Source organism: Leishmania martiniquensis, chromosome 31 (assembly GCF_017916325.1).
Source record: "Leishmania martiniquensis isolate LSCM1 chromosome 31, whole genome shotgun sequence".
Lineage (NCBI taxonomy): Eukaryota > Euglenozoa > Kinetoplastea > Trypanosomatida > Trypanosomatidae > Leishmania > Leishmania martiniquensis.
In genome coordinates this window covers 976,718-996,727 of record NC_090166.1, presented here as the reverse complement: position 1 = coordinate 996,727, position 20,010 = coordinate 976,718, and the positions used below count along the sequence as shown (strand labels likewise).

The 20,010-nt window shown below is 62.0% G+C and overlaps 3 protein-coding genes across 3 annotated transcripts; all 3 read left to right on the top strand.

The window, feature by feature from the left end:
• Positions 1-3,841: 3,841 nt before the first annotated feature.
• LSCM1_01493 (uncharacterized protein) lies at positions 3,842-6,769 on the top strand (the record flags this gene model as incomplete). Its single annotated transcript, XM_067319102.1, has 1 exon — positions 3,842-6,769. The coding sequence occupies one exon, from the start codon at positions 3,842-3,844 to the stop codon at positions 6,767-6,769; it is 2,928 nt and encodes a 975-aa protein (XP_067176381.1).
• A 2,661-nt stretch (positions 6,770-9,430) lies between these two features.
• LSCM1_01492 (uncharacterized protein) lies at positions 9,431-9,952 on the top strand (the record flags this gene model as incomplete). The annotated part of the gene is made up of 1 exon (XM_067319101.1): positions 9,431-9,952. One exon carries the CDS (start codon positions 9,431-9,433, stop codon positions 9,950-9,952), a length of 522 nt encoding a protein of 173 aa, XP_067176380.1.
• Positions 9,953-18,020: 8,068 nt separating this feature from the next.
• Positions 18,021-18,647, top strand: LSCM1_01490 (uncharacterized protein; the record flags this gene model as incomplete). Its single annotated transcript, XM_067319100.1, has 1 exon — positions 18,021-18,647. One exon carries the CDS (start codon positions 18,021-18,023, stop codon positions 18,645-18,647), a length of 627 nt encoding a protein of 208 aa, XP_067176379.1.
• Positions 18,648-20,010: the final 1,363 nt, after the last annotated feature.

The following is a 20,010-nucleotide window of genomic DNA, read 5'->3' as shown; positions in this document are numbered from 1 at the left end:
AACCCACCCGCGCTAGGAAGGCCTATCGCTCTTGTGAACGGTGCTCCGCCTGGCTGCTCGGTCGAACGGACAGGCCGGCTTCCCTCGGTGGTGATCATCGGGGCAAACAGCATGCCGTGTGTAGTCCGGGACTTCCAGAACGGTGTCTACGCTGCCCCGTACATGTGTAGTGGGCTGCGACTGCCCTTGAGGTGAGTAGCGCAGCAAACCAGCCTGCACCGCTCTCATCGGTATTCCCGCCGGCAGCATCCTCCTACGAGTGATCAAAGCGGCCTTCCGTTTTTTTTCCTTGCCACCTGGCATGCGATGTGGGAACGAAAGCCAATGGCCGTCACTAAGGTTTCTCATCCAGCATATCGAGCGACATGGCGACGGTAGCGAGCCGCTGCCGTGCTCACGTGTCTGCACAGGTGTCTACGCCCCCGCCCCACCCCACTCCCTGAGCTGCGCAGCACCCCCCCCCAAACCGGCTCTGCCCCAAACCCGTTCGCGCCCCCTTTTTCGTCCACGATCGATGTCCGCGGCTCGAGTGTGCATACGAATGTTTTGGCGTCACAACCTCTCCCTTCGATTTGCTTCTAAAAGCCACGCGACCTAATAGGGGGCGTTCGGCCTCTGCACGCGAGGGACATGCCGCCCTTGCCACCAAGGCGGTATAGATTCACCATCCGGCCTACACGTGGCCCGCCTCAGTCCGGCGCCCATTGGTTTCACGCCTTCGGTGCGCTCCTTCTCCCGGTCCGTGCACACAGCATCCAAGCAGTCATCGTTTCTTGGCTTTCCCGGCCCGGCTGCTCACCCCACACCGCCCTAATCTCCCGGTAGCGGAAACAGTCGGCCTTATCTCTTTCGTTTCGCGCTTCCCCTCACCACTTGTCCAGCAGTGTCGGCCATGACAGTGCGGGACAGCCACGTCGGGTGTCCAGGTCTGTGTGTCCGTGGCGGGGTAGAGGTCAGCCAGCCTCATGCCCTCCCTCCTCCCTACCCTTGCCAGCGGCCGAGCCGCCTCCGCCGATGAGCACGGTCACGCTGCCTACTCGCGTGGGGTGCCCCTCAGCGGCACCGGCGGATGCACCGCTCAGCGACTCGCATTAAATGGGAGCGGCTGTGAGGCGAAGGGGGTCGGGAAGGGTCTGAGGCCCGGGGTCGTGCACCGGCCGCTGAGTCGGCGCACTGCTGTGAGGCACGCCTTCGGCGGCATCGCACACTGCGCCGATGGGAGCCTGTGACCATCTAGGCAGAGTGGAGACGAGCTCGCGTGCTGTGTGGCGGCAGGCGGACCCACTGAAGATAGTGCAAAGCGCCCTTCCATGAGCGCCGCGAAGAGAGCGCGGTCACAAATGCACGCTCGTTTGGTCTTCGTAGCCCACGGCGTCGGGCAGAGGTACGCTCACCCCCTCCTCACCGGCGTCTCTTTCCCTGACTCTTCCCTCTGCACTGCACTCCACTGCTCACACTTCTGCCTTTGGCTTCGTTCCCGCTCACGCATCGGCTCCCCTCCTCCCATCCCTCTCTCTCACGGTCTCGGCCGCCGCCCTGGGGCGCAAGCACACGAAAAGAGGTGCTCTGCAACACTTCTCTGAAGCGCGTGCGTGCGCGCAGGAGGAAGCGCGATCGGCCTTCTGTTTCTCGGTGTGGTGACAACTCAACGAGGGGAACGGTGGGGGAGGGGAGGGGGCAGTGCTGGTGAGCGAGTTGCGAGCTTCCTTCGTGCCCCTCGCCCCCTCCGTCTCCCCCTCCCCCCGATTTTTCTCGTGCAGGGCACGCTGTCTCGTGCCTCCCCTCGCAGCGATTGCCTCAGCTGAGCCGCCACGTCCCTTTGCCTCCTTCTGGTTGGGACCAGACACAAAGCACACCAAAGGCAACGCGGACTGTCCGCCCCCTCCCCCCTCTTCCCGCGTTCACCGCCTTCTCCTGTTCGCCAGAGCAGCTTTCGGCTCTGAGACGGCCCCCATTCAGGGCCGCATCTGCTTTGGGGGGAAAGGCGCTGAGTACGCCCTCAATCGGTGGGGCAGCGCACGACGCGGATTTCTTCGGCCCTCTTCGCCGTCCCCCTCCCCCTCACTCCGCTCGAGTAGTTGAGGGCTGTGAGGAGCAGTGCATGAGCACTGGCTCGCTTGCTCGACGACGAGGACTCTTTCATTCGCCCTCTCCCGCTCGTCTCCCTCCCTCTTAGCTTTCGCATTGTACCCCTTCTCGTTCACTAAAAACTATCCGCCCCCCCAGCCTTCGCTGCGTCTGTCCTCCGCTCGTCCCAATCCTCGCACGCAGACGCGCGCGCGAGAGACGGTGCGTTCCTTTTACGGCGTCGCCTCGTGTTGCTGCGCCCAAGCGACGCGGAAGATTTTGCACGGTATAAGGAAGAGCATGTGCGCGAGCATCGCGGTGTTCGCATACGCACCAGCTCACGAGCCGCCGGCCGGCGCACGGTGACTTTTCGCCCTGCTACGATTTTTCGCATCGGAAGGGGCGGCGGTGGAAAGGGAAGGGTTATCTGTGGCTGTGGTCATCGCTGCTCTCTACCGGCCTGTCCACGCCTCTAGGCCCTCTCCCCCACCCCACCCCCTCAGCCGTCTGCAAGCCGTTTATCTTTGCACCGGCGCCGTGTGAGCCTTCGGGCCTGTCGCGGGTGCTGTCGGCAATTTTTTCCTTCCCCCTTTTTTTCGCCACCCCTCCCCTGGCTTCTGGTGCCGATTTGTTTACGCTCTCACTTTTTGTGTGTGTGTTTGTTGCCTTTTCGCTGTCGGCGAGCGTCATCGACGCGGTCGAAGGGCAGCTGTGCGTCCATCGGAGTTGCTGACAGTCCCGTATGCTGGCCTGTGCGTCGGTCACTTTCGGCAACGCGTGGTGCGCCTATCGGAGTGGATAGGAGGAGGGCGAAATCATCTCGCTGCTCCTATTGCTTCGCTTGGCTGCCTCCTCTCTTCTGCTCGGACGCCTCTTTAACGTTCCTTTCTTCGTCGCCGCCATCGAGAGGCGGCTGCGTTTTGCGTCGGCTGCTGTCACCGAATCTTCTGTTGTTTTTTTTCGTAGTGTGAAGATCTGGCCTCCTCCTCCCCCCCAACCCTCTGCCTGTCGCTCTTGTAGGTGCTGCTGCCGCTGCTTCTGCTCCTGCTGCCTCACCCCCGCTGCTGTGTACGTCGCATCCCCCTGCCTTTGCGCCCCACCCCCTCCCTGCATTCTCTCATCATCGCACCGGTGCCTTGGACGTCGGCGCGCATCGCCCCGCTGTGGGCCTTTTTTTTTCGCCTCTCTGGTTGCTTCAGCTCTCGCGCTCTCCGTTTCGCGAGTGCCTCCGGGGCGTCGTCAGCGCGAGCAACTAATCACGTGACCGGACGCTCGAGGCAAGGCGACCTGCATCCGCGCCTCCCCCTCAGCGTCGGTGCACGGAGAGCCGCTGAGCCCGCCTCCTCGCCGCCTTGGTTCCGCTACCACTACCTGTGGAAGACTTGGTTTGTGCGCTCCTACACAGTGAGCAAGGCCGGAGTCGCGGAGCTCGAGAACACCCTGCTGCCCTCGACCTATTTCTCTGCCTTCGTGAGCGTTCCTGCGTGTCTGCAGGCCCTCGAAGGGGCGGGAGCGGCTTTCTTTCGAGCACTCCGCAGCTTTGAGGAGCCTCTCCCCCCACTACCACCACCACCGCGTATACGCCGGCGTGCATGCGGGCGCCGTGGCACCTTTCAGTGCTGCTTTCTCCTCTGCTCCAGGTCCGGTACATCATTACTGGCAGACACGCACCGCCACGATCCCGCAGCCCCCCCTGTGAAGCACGCTCCACAGATACTGCGATCTCTTTCCTTGCGCGTGTCGTCGCCCGACAGGAAGAGCTCAAGAGCGGCTAATGTGGAATCTCTCTCGAAGCAGTGGCCGTAACCGGTCGTTCAAGGCCCGCATGGGCACTGAGGCGGCCCCCACACCGCTTGAGCGCAGCTATTCGCCCTCGTTCTTGACCACGCGGGGGCTAGCTGGGCGGCGTCGAGTGCTCCGCCGCTGGCACGTCATCGTTGCGCTGCCTCTTGTCGCATTGCTGCTGCTCTGGGGGTGTCCTCGCGAGTACTCCGGCGCCTCGAGTAGCGATGCGTACAGGAACACGATGCGGGCACTGCACCCCCTCACCCCCACGGCATCCTTGGCGCCGCACAACGGCGATGTGCGCGTGTCCCTCATCATGCCCATCCTCATGGAGGGTAATGCGAGCACACTCACGTCGAAGGCCGTTCCTCTGGACGATCTTCTTGGCCCGCTTGTGGAGTCTGAGGAGGCCCTCTGCTACCGCAGTGCCACCTATACGGCAGAGGCTCTCGCGTACCCGGTGGATGCAGTAGTCGTGAGCGGGGCTGCCGCAGCCTCCCCTGCGCTCGCGCACGCGCTCCGTAGCGTGCTGTGTGATGGCGTCGCGCTAAGCGGTGATGCTCTTCCAAGTGACCTCGACATCGCCGCACTGACGCCCGCGCAGTCGTGGCGCGTGTGGGAGCTGAGTATGGAGGCTGTGCGTGCTGCCCTTCGCGGTGCCGCGCGCAGCGGTGCGCGGTGCCTCAGTGAGCGAGTGACACTGGTGGCTCCTGTAGCGCCGTCGCCGGGCGCAGCCGTGGAGGTGCTTGTGGACGCTGCGCTGCGCACACGCGGCGGCCGAGTTGGGTCGCACTTCGTTGTGCTGTCGTCGTTCCTCGGTGCGACGCGGATGCGGTACACGGAGCCCGGCGACGCCCTCGAGACGCGTCACGAGGGCACCGGGCTGCTAGACGCGCTTGTGCACACGGCCATGCAGCGCAACGGCGGTCGTGTCGCAGCTGCACAGTGCACGATACTGCAGCGCAGCGGCGGCAGTGGCGGTTGGCGCTACCCGTCACCGCAACTCAGAGCAGGCGAGCTGGCCTCACTGCGTGTTGTGGATAAGGGCGGGCTGACGGGGACCACGCACGACGGCGAGATGCTGCAACTGTACCTGACAAGGCGGCTAAGCGGGTACAGCGCTGCAGACCAGCGCGCGTCGTGGGAGGAGGTGGTGGACGCTGTGTCCCTGCACTGCGGCATCTTCTACCGCCGCTTGTATGACACTGTCGGCGGGCTTGCGGCGGCGCTGGCGGCCCCCGCCATGATGGACGGTGTGAGCACGCGTGAGGACCACGCAATGGGTGCTGCGGACCGCGGTGGGTGGGCACTGACGCTGTGGATGCAGTCGATGCATCCTTCGTGGCAGGTGTGGAGCAGTCGCGCCACTGCTGTGGTGCGCGATGACGTTTCCGGTTCGCGCGCGCTTGCTGCCGTTGCTTCGCTGCAGCGGCCTGTCTTTTCGCTGCTGGACCAGTACGGCCGCTTCGCGTACAACGTGCTGACAGAGCTGCAGCGTCGCCGCCTGGGAGTGTCGTGGCGTCTGCGCGGTGAAGCCCCGCGCCATTCGGAGAGGTGGACTGATGTGGAGCGGTACCATCTCCCACCGATGATCTGGTACTTCACAGACTTTTCTGGCCCTTGCATTGGGCTGAGCCGCGAGGCGATGGGGTACATCCGGCCGCTAATGGAGCGGTATGGGATCCACGTAGCAGGCCAACGGCGGCCATGCCCGAAAGCGGGAGACGCGCTCCTTCAGCTCGCCTATGCACGCCTGGAGGCATTGTGGGGGGCGAAAGCGGCGGCAGAGGACCTCGAATTTTTCAGGCAACGCTTCCAACAGCGAGCCATCATTGCCTATCAGCACGTCCGCGCTAATCACTACCAAAGACATAGCGCACGCTTTAGCGAAGCGGCGCCAAGGGTATACATCGGGCACAGCATGAGCGAACTGTCCAACATCAAGCAGCAGTGGGCAACGCTGATGCGGACATGTGTCGACGAGATCTGGACGACCGCAGAGTTCTTCGCCACTATCTACCGTCGAAACGGCGTCAGTCCCGGCAAGATTCGCATCGTGCCGGAGGCGGTCGACGTGTACGAGTACGACCCGGCGAACTACGTGCGGCAGCCAGCATTGCAAAGGTGCGGGAGCACCTCGTTGTGCGACAACCGACCCTACTTGACAAGCGAGGAGCGGCTGCAGCGGTACGTGTTCTTCTCTAACTTCAAGTGGGAGGACCGCAAGGGGTGGGACGTGCTGCTGATGGCGTACTGGAGTGCGTTCGGGCCCTCCACCCCGCCGGAGCTGCGTGAGCGCACGACACTCGTGATCAAGACACGCTTGACTGCACAGTACGCCTTTGGCTTGTCCGACAATTCCGTCATGCACTTCATCGAGAGATGGGGGAGCAACGGCGCGCTGCCGGGGATGGCGTCCATAGCGGACTATCCCCACATCATCATTGTGACGGGCGAGGTGAACGCAACTGAGCTTATTCAGATGTACGCGAACGCGGATGCGTTTGTGTACCCGACGAAGGCGGAGGGGTGGGGGCTGCCTGCCGTGGAGGCGATGGCGATGGCGCTGCCGGTGCTCATCACGGAGTGGAGCGGGCCCCTGCGCTTCATGGAGCGCGACTCTTGCTTCCGCATCCCTGTCGACGGGCTTGAAGAGATCGCGCCGGGCTCGCCGTACGGGTACGAGGAAGGCATGAAGATGGCTGTGCCGAGCGTTGAGAAAACCGCGGAGCTGATGCGGTACGTCGTGGAGCACCCGAGACATGCGCAACGCGTTGGCCGTCGTGCGCGTGAATACGCGGTGCGCCAGCTGAGCGAGGAGGCTGTTGCGGACCGGATGGATCGCCTGTTTGTTGAGGCTGTGCGCCGGAGATTGGGTGTCGCTAGCTCCGCCGGAGGTGAGCATGTCGCATCGTGAGTGCAGCTGCGGATGCCAGCCCTGCAGGGCCAATCCAGTTCCCTGTCTCTACTGTCACAGGCCCGGTCGACGGAGGGGCCGGCTTGACAAGGACGGGTAACGAGATGCGTGCGACCTGCTCGAGGAGGCTTGCGTGGGGCGACACCGGCGTGGGTGCATCAGGAAGGGCCTGCTGAGCTTTCGCGTCTTGCGCATCGTGACGGTCGCTTCGCAGGAGGTGGAAGGCGTCGGCCTATGGCCCATCCTGTGCGGTGCGTTTCCTTTTGCTCAGCCATTTCACGCGGCGGCGCTCCGTTTCTGCGCACCGCCTCAACGTATCCGATGCGCTTCTTACACCGCTGTCCTGCCTCCCCTTTACACGCAATTGGGGTGGCGGCCTGTGTGCAAGGCTGGCGTGAGCACTGCCGGCGGCACACCTCTGCACCTCCCTCGCTCACGTCCCGCTGGGCGGTGCGATAGCGCTCTTGGAGGACCTGCGAATAGCGTCCTTCTTCGCTTGTCCCCTGCCGCTCATCTGCTTCGTGCCTGTGTGTGAGGGGGGAGGGGGGGCGAGGGCGACACATTCACCTGTGCGGGTCGCAGCCGCCGCCGCCGTCGTCGTCGCTCAACAGCGCCGGGAGAGCGGCTGGCGTCGGAGAGGGCAACGGGTGCGGAGCATTGGTAAGGGCACAGCGGCCGGTGGAGTGGGTCGGCGGCCCGCTGTCTGTCGATGCCCGTCCCCCCTCTTGCACCGCGCACGCCCCCCTCCTTGTATTCCGTCGCCTTTGCCCTCACGGGCCTGCGGGCTCAGCCGCTGCGCCTCAGCGGTTTCACGTCACGTGCAGCGTCCCCAACTACACCTGGACCAGTGCCGGCCGTGGTCGCTCAGTGTGCCGGCGACCTCTCACACCCGCGCCTCGTGTGGCCGAATGTTTGGGAATGGGGTGAGTTCCCCCCTCAGTGTTCACTTTTAGGTCTGCTCTCTAAGTATGGCAGATTATCGGCGGTAGCCGTACGGTGACGTTGCTTCGATCTCTGTTTGCAGGTGGTGCTGCGTCGTGCTCCGTGAAGCTTTCTTTGACTTGCGCTTTTTCGGGGGGAGTGTCGCTGAGAGATGTAATAATGTCGTGTCGCGGCCCTCGGCCGTAAGTGAAGACGCGAAGGTTCGGAGCAATGAGGGGCTAAAGCTGAGCCCTTCGGGCAGTGGAAGCAGTGATTCCGCTGTTGCTCCGTTTTAGCGAGTGCCTCCTCGTGAACGCTTTCTCGCACAAGCGTCACAGACTTCCGGGTTCCTGCGAGGCAGCGTCACACCTCGGTCCCTCAGCATCCCACTTGCGCTTGGCACCGCGTCGCCGCTCCCCCTCGCGCGCAGAGAGAAGCGAAAAAAGAAAGAGCAAACGATGTGGCGATGCCGAGCTAGAAGGGAACGCGGGGAAGTGCTCGGTGCTCCCCTCTCCCTCACCCTGCGGCTCGTCTGCATCGGCACGGGGTGCCACGTGGCCTTTTACCAACTCATTCGACGTCTATTCCTCATTATCTTCCCCCCCCGCACATTAAACAAAAACAGCGGAGTAAAGAGCGCCCTTGTGACGGTAAGAGGGTCCGAGGCCGACAACTCGTGGAAACAAAAAAAGAAAGAAAGGATGCAGGCGTGAAGCAAGTGGTAAAGCGAAGCCCGTCGACAGTAAGAGAGCGCTGGTCGATGGATAGAGGTGGTCGCACAAGAACGGGTAGCGTACGCGTCTCTCTCTCAGTTTCTTTGCTGCTGTTTGCTGTTTCCCTTATGCACCTCTGCACGGCCTCTGTGCCTTCTCTTCTCCGGCCCCTCCTCACGCGTTGCTTTTTTTTGGGGGGAGTACCGAAACCGTTGGGGGTGCGTGCCCACATGCACTGGACTGCGTGCGCGACACAATGCCGTCCTGCAACGCCCTTTGCGCTGATTAATTTGGCACCTCTTACGCCTCCATTTCCAGAAAGCCCCATGCGCCGCCTTTTCAGTCCTCCTGTCATTCATCGATACAGTTTAGGCCGGCGCCCGGGCAGCTTAGGGGGTGGGGACATCTGTTTCAGCTCATTTAGTGCAAAGCCTCACCCTTTTCTTCTGTCGATTGCCTGTATGAGGGGGGAGGGAGGGAGGGAGGGGGCAGGTGCTCCTACGCTGGGCACACCACCGCAATGCGGGCCTCTCTCTTCTTCTTCTCGTTGTGGACGAGGGTGGGGCGGGGGGCTGCAATCTTCCGCAGCTGTCGGAGGCCCCATTGCCGAAGCAATGCCTTTGAGCTTGCTACTGGTGGTATGGGCCCCTTATGCCGAGGCCCACGCGCCCAAGATATGCTCGTGTGAAAAGACCTCGCTGCCGGGAGGTGCCACCTGGTGCTTGCTAATGACAGGGCCCTCACCGCCATGCTCTGCTCTGCGTGCACGCGGCTGTTCTACCCTTCACCACATTCTTCTACGCCCGTGCCTCTCCACATCACAGATTTATGGCGTGCTCTGCCGCAGGGCCTGCTCTCCCTTTTTTCTATCCTCGTTCGCGTCCCACGAGTCTCCCGGGGCGCGTCAAGCAGCGCCTCTAAAGGAAGTGCATCCCCCCCCGCAGCTCCTTATCGTGGTGCTCGCGCGCCTTCATGCGCACTTGCACTCATTGCAAATTCCATTCGCCCACTCTTTGCACAGACGGCTATGTCCTCGGAGCGCCCCAGAGCCGGGCTACCCCCTCGTGCTATCTTCGCCATCGTTCTCGGCTCTGTGTGGGTGCTCGGGATCATCCTTTACATTATCTTCTATTACTCCCGGCGCAAGCGAGCTGAGCGTCGAGAGCGGCGCCAGGCAACTGCACAGGTTGTGCAGACGAGAGGGGTTCCGTACGGTGGGCCACTCTCGCCCTATGGCCCCTACGTCGGGGCGCCGCCAGTCGCACGCGGTACAGTCGTCACATTTCAAGAAGCACCCGTCGCGGTGGCCGGCCCGGTTGATGCTTCACCGCATATTCCCGAAGGGGCGGTGAACGCCATCGTCTGGCCTCCCCCTCAGCAGCAGCCTCCGCTGTATCCGGGGGTGGTGATGGAGCAGCGGCAAGAGCCAGGAAGCGCCACAGACTCAGCGATCGTGTATGGCACAGCATACTATTACGCTCAGCCGAATGGGCCGCAAACAGAGAATACGGAGCATGGGAAGCCCAGTGAAGAACATAGGCGGTGTTGAAACCCATGCCACCTTGGTGGAACCTCTCGTCGTCCCACCAAGACACTCTCAACGATGCCTCACTCACAGCAGCCAACACTGATGCCTTCCGATGACCCCGCTCTGTTGGTCCGCATTCTTCAGTTTTTTCCTTTCGCTGCTCCCGTTGTTGTTCTTCTCTGCCACTGCACGTCGAGGTGCCCCTGAGGAGCGGCGCTGCTTATATGTGTGTCGGCTTAACGTTGGGCGATGCGCCCGGTGCTCCTCTTCACTCCTCACAACTGCGGCAAGCGGCGCCACCCTTTTTGCTTCGCAGCAGAGGGCAGGGCGGGGCGGTGTATCCGTCCCTTTTTTCCAGCGAAATGTTTCGCCGCCGAGCGCCCGGCTCACTTTTGCCCGGGCTCCGCCATTTGGTACCGCTCACTCCCTCCCTCGCGCTTTTCCTCCCCGGCCCCACCCCACCTCACTCCGAGCACCTGATGTGGCTTCTCACTCACACGAATCGCTGCTGCTGCTGCTGCTGTATCTGTGTGTGTGTGTGTGTCTGCAATGGAATACGTCTACCTCACTCTTCGACCATTGCCTCTCTCTCCCTCTAATCGTTCGGTGTGGCGGTGAGGCCCATTTCATATGGCGTTTCGTCTTTATTTGCTCATGTTTGTGCCTGCGAGCGAGTGAAGTGAGAGAATCTCCTCTGCGCGGTTGTCCGTTCTTGTTTTTCTTTAGTGGGGCGTCATCGTGTCCACACCCCTTTTTGCGTGTGGCCATTGAACCACTGCTCACGCGCATGGCACCGCCTTCGCTGTTCTCAGCCTCCCGCCCCCCTCCGCACACTCCACACACACGCACACACACACGCGCGCGCGCCTTGTGAGAATCCTCTCGCCTGCTATCTCCCCTCCCTCCCCCTTTACCATCTCCTCTCTCGCCACATTAATATATAGAGAGAGAGAAACATTCTGTTGCTGTTGCTCACCCCTTCCGCTCTCTGCTGGAGTCGACAGCGTATCTGCGGGACGCGCACCTTCGACAAGTTCGACTTCATTTCATATGTTTGCTCGTGTATCTGATTGCACTTCACAGCACCACCAAAAAAAAAGAGCACACACAAGCTCTGTCTGACTGAAGAGGCTGCGTAGTGAATGGCTATCGGCGGCTTCTACCGGAATGAGCCGTTGCACGAGCCCTCCCGCATCACATGCCAGACCCGTTGTGCAGAGCGGACCGTACTCGCCGCCTCAGAAGCCTTTTTGAAGGCATCGAGGCGACTGCCGGTACGCGGCCGGCTCCTTGTTCGCCGCTGCGGCGCCCTTGACGATCCCCGGCTCTCCTCTCACCCCACACGCCTTCCTCTCTCCCTCTCTGCCCATTCGCTGCCCTTTCGCATCCGATGTTTTTCTGATTTCTGCACCTCCTCCGTCCTTCTTTAGCCCCAAGTGGCACAAGTGAGGGAAGCACCTCAGGGCGTCGGGCGGCCTCGCCCGCGCTCTCTCTCTCTCTGCGTCTATCTGTGCCTCTGTGGTGGGGTAGAGGCGAGCCACTCCCTTGCCCCCCTCCCTACCCTTGCCAGCGGCCGAGCCGCCCCTGCCGATGAGCGTGGTCACGCGCCTGCTGCGTGGAGGAGGTCAGCGCGGCGCATCGCAGCAGATGCCGGTGGTCAGGCTCTAGGTGGCGCGGCACCGGAGCGACCGCAGCAGCCAATGTGTGTGCGCCGGCCATGTGGTCTGCAAAGTGCCGGTGCAGCCCGAACGGGTGCCAGCGGATGCACCGCTCAGCGACTCGCATTAAATGGGAGCGGCTGTGAGGCGAAGGGGGTCGGGAAGGGTCTGAGGCCCGGGGTCGTGCACCGGCCGCTGAGTCGGCGCACTGCTGTGAGGCACGCCTTCGGCGGCATCGCACACTGCGCCGATGGGAGCCTGTGACCATCTAGGCAGAGTGGAGACGAGCTCGCGTGCTGTGTGGCGGCAGGCGGACCCACTGAAGAAAGAAAAAACACTACATGGCCGCTCCGAAGACGAGACGCTGCATGTGAAAAAGTTATGGATGAAGTCTGCAGCGGAGAGTCGCATGGCCGTCACACATAGAGTGGCAGCGCACGAATGGGGCTCTCTGCTCTTACTGTGCTCTCTCCGCTGTGTGGCGCCGCCGCTCTCACCCATTTTTGTTGTGCAGTCTCTCTCTCTCTGTCCATTTCGCGCGCCCCCATTCGACTCCCCCCCGCTGCCCTTCCCTCCGCCGGCCTTTGCCCATCCTCTCGCCCTCCCTCCCCTCTCTCCACACCCGCTTACGCGCCGCTAAGGGGGAAGGGAAGACAGAGAGTCTTCTCTTTCCACCTGTGAGGATGCCCATGCCGACTGGTCGCTGTGTCCGCGGACCGGTTCCTGCGCTCACGACGGCCGCCGCCGGGGGAAGTGAGGTATCGTCAGATATCGAGGCAGTGACAACGTCGCGTTTCCCCCATCCCACCCCTTTTGGTTCTCACGTGCACCGTCCTTTGCATCGCGTCGGTGCCTCCCATGGCATTTCTGCTCCCTCAGCTGCTGCGTGCCCCCCACCCCCCACTCCCCCTCTCCCTCCCGACATTCTCCTCGGCCTCTCATTTCCTCTTGTGTTGTGTCTCTGGGAGTGTGAGCTCGTCGTAGGCTCGTGCCATCTCCCTTTTCCCTATCGGGAGCGAAGCACAGACGCTCGCATCACGTTCGGCCGGTGATGTGGCGGCTGCCGAAGGCGAATTCGCGGTGCCTTATAGCGGCCCATCATGCACGAACAGCGAACAGCTAGGGTCTCGTGGCGCCTCGTCGTGGGAGGTCGCACGCGAGCGCGTCGATGCGACAGCAAAGGTATCTCAGCCGCCTGAGAGACTTCTCTTACAGGTGTTGAGCGGCGCTGAAGAAAAAGTGAGAGAGAGGGGGGAGAGACGCGCGCGGCAGTACCCAGTCTCTTGACGAGGTGCTGAACGGTGCTGTCTGTGCCCCCTACCTCGGGGGGTTTCTACCGTACGGCGCGCTCGCTGGTCTCACCTCACGCCTGCCGTGTCGCCCGCTTGCCCAAGCAAGGAACCTCTCTCTCCACTCTCTCCTCTTCATCGGCTCCTCGTATTTTTCTTGGCCTTTGGATGTTGCAGGTAACCCATCGAATCGCTGCCCTTCCTCCTTCCTGTCCCCTCGCTCTACCCATCTATCTGCCTGCGCGTCTCGCCTCAAGTGCTGCGCGGGCGGTCTCTTTGTGCATTCCCCCTGCCTGGCAAGCTATCAAGGCAAACTTGCATAGGTGGAAACCCACGAACGCGTCGACGCACGGCGAGTAGGATCACGAACTGTGGCCGCCATCGTCCCCAGTGCCTTCCCTGTGCTTCCTGCCTTCGCGGCACTTCTCACTCCGAGAGGCATACGCAACAGGCGCACATTAAGCGGCTCTCTTGAAGAGCAACACCGGATAGGAGCCCTCACTCCACCTCTCCTCCTCCCCTTTCTCCTCTTCCTCCTCTCTCCCCAACGCTTCAGGGCCCGTCCGAGCGCCACCCTGCCGAGGAGGTCTTTTTTTTCCCGTGAGCGCCATCCTGCCGGATACAGCCAGTGCAGCGTCGCACCGACGCCGTTTATCTTTGAGCGAGCGCCTTTCACACGTGGGCAGGCGCAGCGAATCAGAAAAAAGTGAAATTGTTGCCCCGCATACCTCGCTGCTTGCGAGGACTGCTCCTGCCACAGAAGAAGCTGGCGAGTCGCATGTCCGCCGTGGCGGCGGTGGCTCTCTTTTCCCTCTCCCCTCTCGCTCGCTCTCGCGTATGCCGCTTTTGTGGGGTGCATAAAGTTTTGCCACATTTTGTTTTCCTGCGCTTACACCATCCCCAGCGCCTGCTCGAGTGCTTCAGCCAGACAGCCCCCCCTCATTAAAAGCAGCGATCCGGCCTCGGCGGCGCAGTCATCTGAGGCGACAGCATTCGCGCGAGGTATCCGTGACACCGCGGATATGATCAGCACTGCTGCTTTATTCAGCATTAGTGCTATCTTTCTGCTGAGTGCGCTGGCGGTCATCTGCAGCGTCGACATATACCGCAGACGGAAAGCCGTGGAAAGAAGGGCCCTGTCTTACGCTACTGATGACCGTGGTGACGACGGCGATATCCGAAGACCGCCTACGGTTCACGTCGTGGAGGGCATTCCGATGCACTACTCCGCAGCTCCAGCGACTGGACGTGGATCCAGCGAAGAGGAGACATCACTGCGGCGACTGGCGCAGGCCTCCCCGGCTGTTGTTCCTCAGAACTCTGCGGTTCCCGTCACGTACCACATTCGCTCGCGAGGGGGCGACAGGTGGATTCAAGTAGGCTCCTTAAATGCCGATCCGCATGCCTTCAATCCGCTTGCGCTGCGGCGAGGCTCCGATGAGGCGCGTGCGTGCGTGGGCCGCGTTGTGACGTCCGACGAAGAGAAAGACGAGGGCGAGCAGCAGCTCCGGGGTGGGAGGGAGAAGTCTGAGCGGCTCGATTACGGGTCGGCAATGTACTACAGCCGCCCTGCAGGAGAGTGGCAACCCAACGATGGCAGTAGAAGGGGCTACCACGGCAGAACCGTCCCCTCTCACGATGATCTCGAGCATGCCAGATCAGGCCGGTAGCGTCGTCCGTGGTGCTGCGGCTGCGGCACTGTGAGCGCTTGTGCCAGGTAACGTAGACAACACGACGTTTGGCTGCTGTTGCGCAACACGTCGAACGTACTTCCTCTTTCGCTGTGGTCAGGAAAATGGTTCCGTCGGCCACCCGCTGCCCCCTTCGACTCGTCTCCGGTTTCGAGCATCACCCCTGGCCCACGGCCCGCCCCACCCGCCGCGGCTCGATGAAGCCGCTCTGTCTCACAAGAGCGTCGCAGGCCTGCACCCCCCTTTGCCCCTTCACCTCCTCCTAGGCAGTGGTCATTCACTTACGTCTTCAGATATGAAACCGCTCGTCTTTCTCTCTCTCTCTGTGCGCTCTCGGCTGTTCTGGAGGGTGAACGACGCACTGCGCAAGCGTGCGGCTGATTCTCCATAATCGCTCTCTTCGTGGGTATTGCGGTGCATGCATGCCGTACAGGTGCTCTTGTGGTCGTGCCGCTGGCACCACCACCTTCGCCTGCCACGACGGCAATCCCACACACAAGCACAGACGCACAGGTAACCGGCGTCTATGTCAGCTTTGTTTCTCTTTGCTCTGCTTATCCCTTCTGCAGCGTCGCTGAGCTCCCCTGCTGCTCACCCAGCACTGTCGCGATGGATGTCCATCGCCACGGTGCCTCTTGATTTCTGTGTGTGTGTGTGCGTCTCTCTCTGCTCTCTCTCCCTGTATGTGTATGTGCCGTCGCATTGCTGTTCGCCCATGAAAGGGCACCATTGTGCGATCCCTTTCTCAGTGCTTGCTTTCCTCTTTCGCCATCACCCGTCGCCGCCTACCCACGGGCCCCCCTTTACACGTACACGCATGCGCCTGCTCTCTCCCCTCTCTCGTCAGCCCTCCCTGAGCCCTTCACATCCCATCACGCTCGTCGCGGCGTTCACGCAAAGGGACCCGAGGCCGCCTCATTTGTCACTTTTTTTCTGCCTTCGTTGCTCGGCCGCATCGCTTTTTTACCCTCCACCGAGTCACCTGCCCGTGTCCGCACGGGTATTCGGCCTCGAGGATGAACACTATGACGTTGTGTCGCCCCCAGAGAGCGGCTCGCGTACTGCTCGCCGCACACACCCTGCATGCCCAAGTGTCGGCATAGTGCCCGGAACACTACCCAAATGCTGGTTGGCGGGCGCCTACTCGCCGTGATTACGCCGCACACAGCGCGTGCGGGTGGGCGTTGATGGCCTGCCTGCCAAACTCGAGCCAAGTCAGTCGGCGTTACACTTACAATCAATCCTTTCCCCCCTTCCTCTCTCCCGCCTGCTTTTTTTTCCGGCTCGGCAAGCCTCAATCGGCACAGCGCGCACCTTTCTCGCGCATGCGCACGGAGTGAATACTGCCGCAGCCGCACGTATGCCATTCGACACCTCTCCCTAAACCGGTCCGCTGCTAGCCACTCTCGCTCGCTAGTGACACTGCCATCTTCCCTATCGCTCTGCCGGGCCAGCATGCACGAGCGCCTGTGTCGAATTGACCCCACTGCGCACTGCCACTCCATTGGCCAACCACAAAGCGCATCCCCGCCTCGCCTCCGTCGCCCTCGGTCATCATAGTGGGCCATTCCGAGTGACGTTTCTGCTTGCACATGGACGGGCCAAACGGCCCGCTCTGCCACTTCTGTGCCACTACCGCCTTCATCCGATCAGGCCACAGCGAGGGCTACCGCACGCTGAGCCCCCCCCTGGGCTCACGCCACCGGGTATCGGATATAGACTCTTCAGACGCCCCGATACTGTTTCGCTGCTCTCTTGCCGTAGAGGCCATCAGGCTTCATTTTTGTTCCCATCGCGCCTGCTACCAGCGCCATAGCAGGTCAGCAAAGAGAGGGCCCTACTACGGAATGGGAGGGGGGCGTGATGGCGACCATGATGGGCCCTCGAGCCGCAGCCTTTAGCACCCGGGGCGGGGGCTCCGTGCACGAGCACGAAGCCTTCTCTGGGCAGGGCAGCGAAAGCGGAGGCAAGGGGCATCTCATCCGAATTCCGGAGGCAGCGCCGCTGCGTAGTCCTCGTAGGGCGGTGCCGCCCATCACGCTTCTCGCGTCGAAAGAGGTACGGCAGACACCGTCCTCGAGTATGCGATCTCCATCTACAAGCTGCTGAAGCTGCTGCTAATACGTTTGTGCCGGCTCCCCGCTACCTGAAGGAGAGTCGCGAATTAGCGTCACTACTCGCGATGGCGCTGAGGAGGGTGAGGTGTGAAAGCGGCAGGATAGCCGAGACGCACAGGACACGGGCGGCAAAGCGGGTGCTAGGTGCGGCACGGCGCTGCCAAAAACACGTTTACCCGAACGAGCTGGAACCTGAGAAAGGAATGGGCAGCGATTCAGGAAGTGCTTCTCTCTTTGCCTAGGGCTTCCCAGAGACGCGAGCACTTCTTTGAGCGTGGCATCTCGAGACTGCTCAGTGCCGGTGCCGATTTCCGTTCCGTAGTGTACTTGGCTAGCAGAGAGGTCACCAGCATCGAGCCGGCGACGAGTGTGCATGGCGACCGCCTCCGCATCCTCGCTTACTAACGCGTTTCGCCCCCCTCATGTTGTTTGGGTGCTTGCGTCTCACTTGATTTCCCGCCACCTGCAGTGACCTTAGTCGATCCCCTCTCTCCTAACCCCCTCTTCCACGCCTCGCATGCACTGAATGCCACTACGGTCCGCTCCACTCGCTCCCTCCTCATTTCCCCTGCCATTTCCTGGCAACGGTGCACCTTTCTTCTACCTCTTTCTCGCTCCTGCACAGCTGGGCACGACGGCTCGCCGTTTCGCCTCTGGCTGTCTCGTCGCTGCGCAGCAGTTGAATCATCGGCACCTTTGACAGCGCGCGTTGGTGACGGCCAGTCGTTGAAGAGGACGAGAAGAAGCACGGAAAGGGCATCCCCCTCCTCACAGGGGAGCCCGCATGCCTCACTGACTCGTTGTGCAAGCGCGCTGAGCTCGCGACCGGGGATGGCCGCCCACGCCTGCGAAGCAGTTGTGCCAGGTGCATTGGCTGCCAAAACGAGTGATGCGCCGGCTCCCGTCCCATCTCTGCGGATGTGCGCCATCGTGTGTGCGGCGCGTCGCCTTTGCGGTGCGCAATGTCGTCTCTGGCCAACCCTCTCACTTCACCTCTCGCACTTCCCCTCCATTTGTCTGCCGAGTCGCACCGCAGGAACGCGACAAGTTCTCTGGCGGTATTGGCTGCCCTCATACAGCCCGCCCGCCCTTTTTTCTTTCCATCTACGCTGGTGCGCAGCACCCCATCGCTGGTGCGCTCTTCAGCTGCTGCCTTCTACGTGTCGCTCGCTTCCGTCGTAACTTCTGCGGCTGCCTCACGCCCTGTGCACACCCGCATTCTTCATCCCCCCTTCTCTCACTCGCACCCTCACCCACGGCATCGGCGTCGGCGTCGGATCGCTGTCTGCCAAGGCGCCACTCAGAAGGTGCCCGCATAGCTGCTGTTGTGGGCGATGCGGGAGTACTTTCTTCTCGTGCTGTTCGGGGTGGCCTCAGCGCTCTTGTGCATCTCTTGCTGCATTGGGTGCAACGTGCGGCGACGGCAACGCCTGCAGGCGGCGGGACTGAATCATGGCGGCTACTACGCAGCTGAGAGAGTCGGCACCCAAAACGCTGGAGGCGCCGCCGCCGCTTTTGGAGAGCCGCCCCGCCCGGCAGGGGGCCGCTACCATGACATCTATTACCAGCAGTACCCGCAAGGCGGCATTGGTTACTACGCCGATACCCTTCCCCCCGGACCGGCAAACGCGAACTACGCCGAGGGTTACCCACCGCGCGACACGCGCCAGCCCGTCTCTGCGACAGTACTCTTCGCCGCCCCGCCTGGGACACAAGCCGGCAGCGTGAACTATGCGCAGTACTTCCCTGAAGCACGAGTGTCGGAAGCCACTGGTCCCCAAAATGGAGCCTGCGATGGCGCGGCAGCGGTGAATACTGGAACAGCAAGCCGTTCCGAGGCGGTGTCGCCGTACGGCGAGGCAGACTACGTGCCGCGCGCCGCGGACGCTTCCTCGCGGACATCTAGATCCGACCCTCCCCCTCCGCAGTATCAGACGCAGCCCCCGCTGCATCCTCGGTAGAAGCCTTCTGCAAACGCCCCGGGAGACGGCGGTGTGGTTAAGAGAGTAAAAGACTTGGACTGAGTGCATAGCTTTCGGCAGCGATGTATATGCGCGTGTGATCTCCTTCATGGCCCTGTGGGCGTTGCCGCGGTACCTCTTTCGAGTTGTGGCTATCGTCGCTTTCACTGGACGCCTGTTCGTCCCCTCCTACTCGCTGGCCTGCCCCTCTTCCTGTGGGCTCTCCGCAGGCTTGCAGACAGGAGCAGCTGCCTCCGTGTCCGACAGGCCTTGGAATGACAGGGGTGCATCCGTGTGCAGTCTAGAACGCCCACGCGCGGCCGCTTTCACGTACGTGTCGGCTTGCTTGTTGTGAGGGGGGAGAGGAGGAGGTGTACGGGGGAGAGGCGGCGGTGGTCCTGAAGCACCGCTGCGGTGGTAGGCTTCGTCTGCGCGGGTGCGAACGTTCGTTGCTGCATAATGTTTGCTCTCTTTTTTTGGCCGTCGCTTTGATTTTCTTGTTTTGCGAAATATGTGTGGATGCCGACGTCTGTGCTTCGGGTTGGGGGAGTGAGGGAGGGTGTGTACTTCTCCTGGTCTTTTTTCCCCATCCGGTCTCCCCTTTTTTCTGTTTGCGCACGCATTTCTGCGTGTGCCCCCATTGTCTGCCTCCGCCTCTCGCTCTCTCTCTCTATGGTGCGTGGTACCTTTCATCGGCTCTGCCGCTGCCCCCTTCCCTCCCCTCTTGCGTCTCGCCCTTCACGGCCCTCCTCTCACTCTCTGTTATTCCTGTTGTCGCTGCGGTAGGAAACGGGTAAAAAGGCCGGCAGTAACTGCATCCCATAGCAGCACGTAAGTACGTGGGGCACGTTGCAGGAGCATGGATAATATGGCCATGTGCATACGCGTGAACGTCGCCTCCGCTCTTCTTGTCTCGCACACGATCACTCGAAACTACGCCTCCCTCAAGCAGCGTTTTCCGGTGTGCGTACCTCACAGCTGCGAAGTTGCGCCTGAAGAGCTGAGAGCCTGTCCAACTCGGCACGCAAGCGTATCCAAGGCCTTCGACGGCTCGCATGGCATGTGTTCCCCCACTGAGTGCATTATCGGTGCGGCACAGCCACCACAGTCGCCACCCTCGAGCCTGTACGCACACGAACTACACCCCCTTTCATTCCCCGCTCACTTGTGTAGTTCTTTACCCCACCACCACCACCCACTTTTCTTGCACTTGGTCGGCACGGCTCCTTCGTCGTATCAAGCGCGACCAGGGCGTTCTTTGGGGGGGGGTGACTGCAAGCGTACCAGCACACCCGCGCAAGCAAGCGCACGTACTCACCTGCTTTACCGCAGCCCCTCCACCCTCCCCTCTACCTCGCCAAGC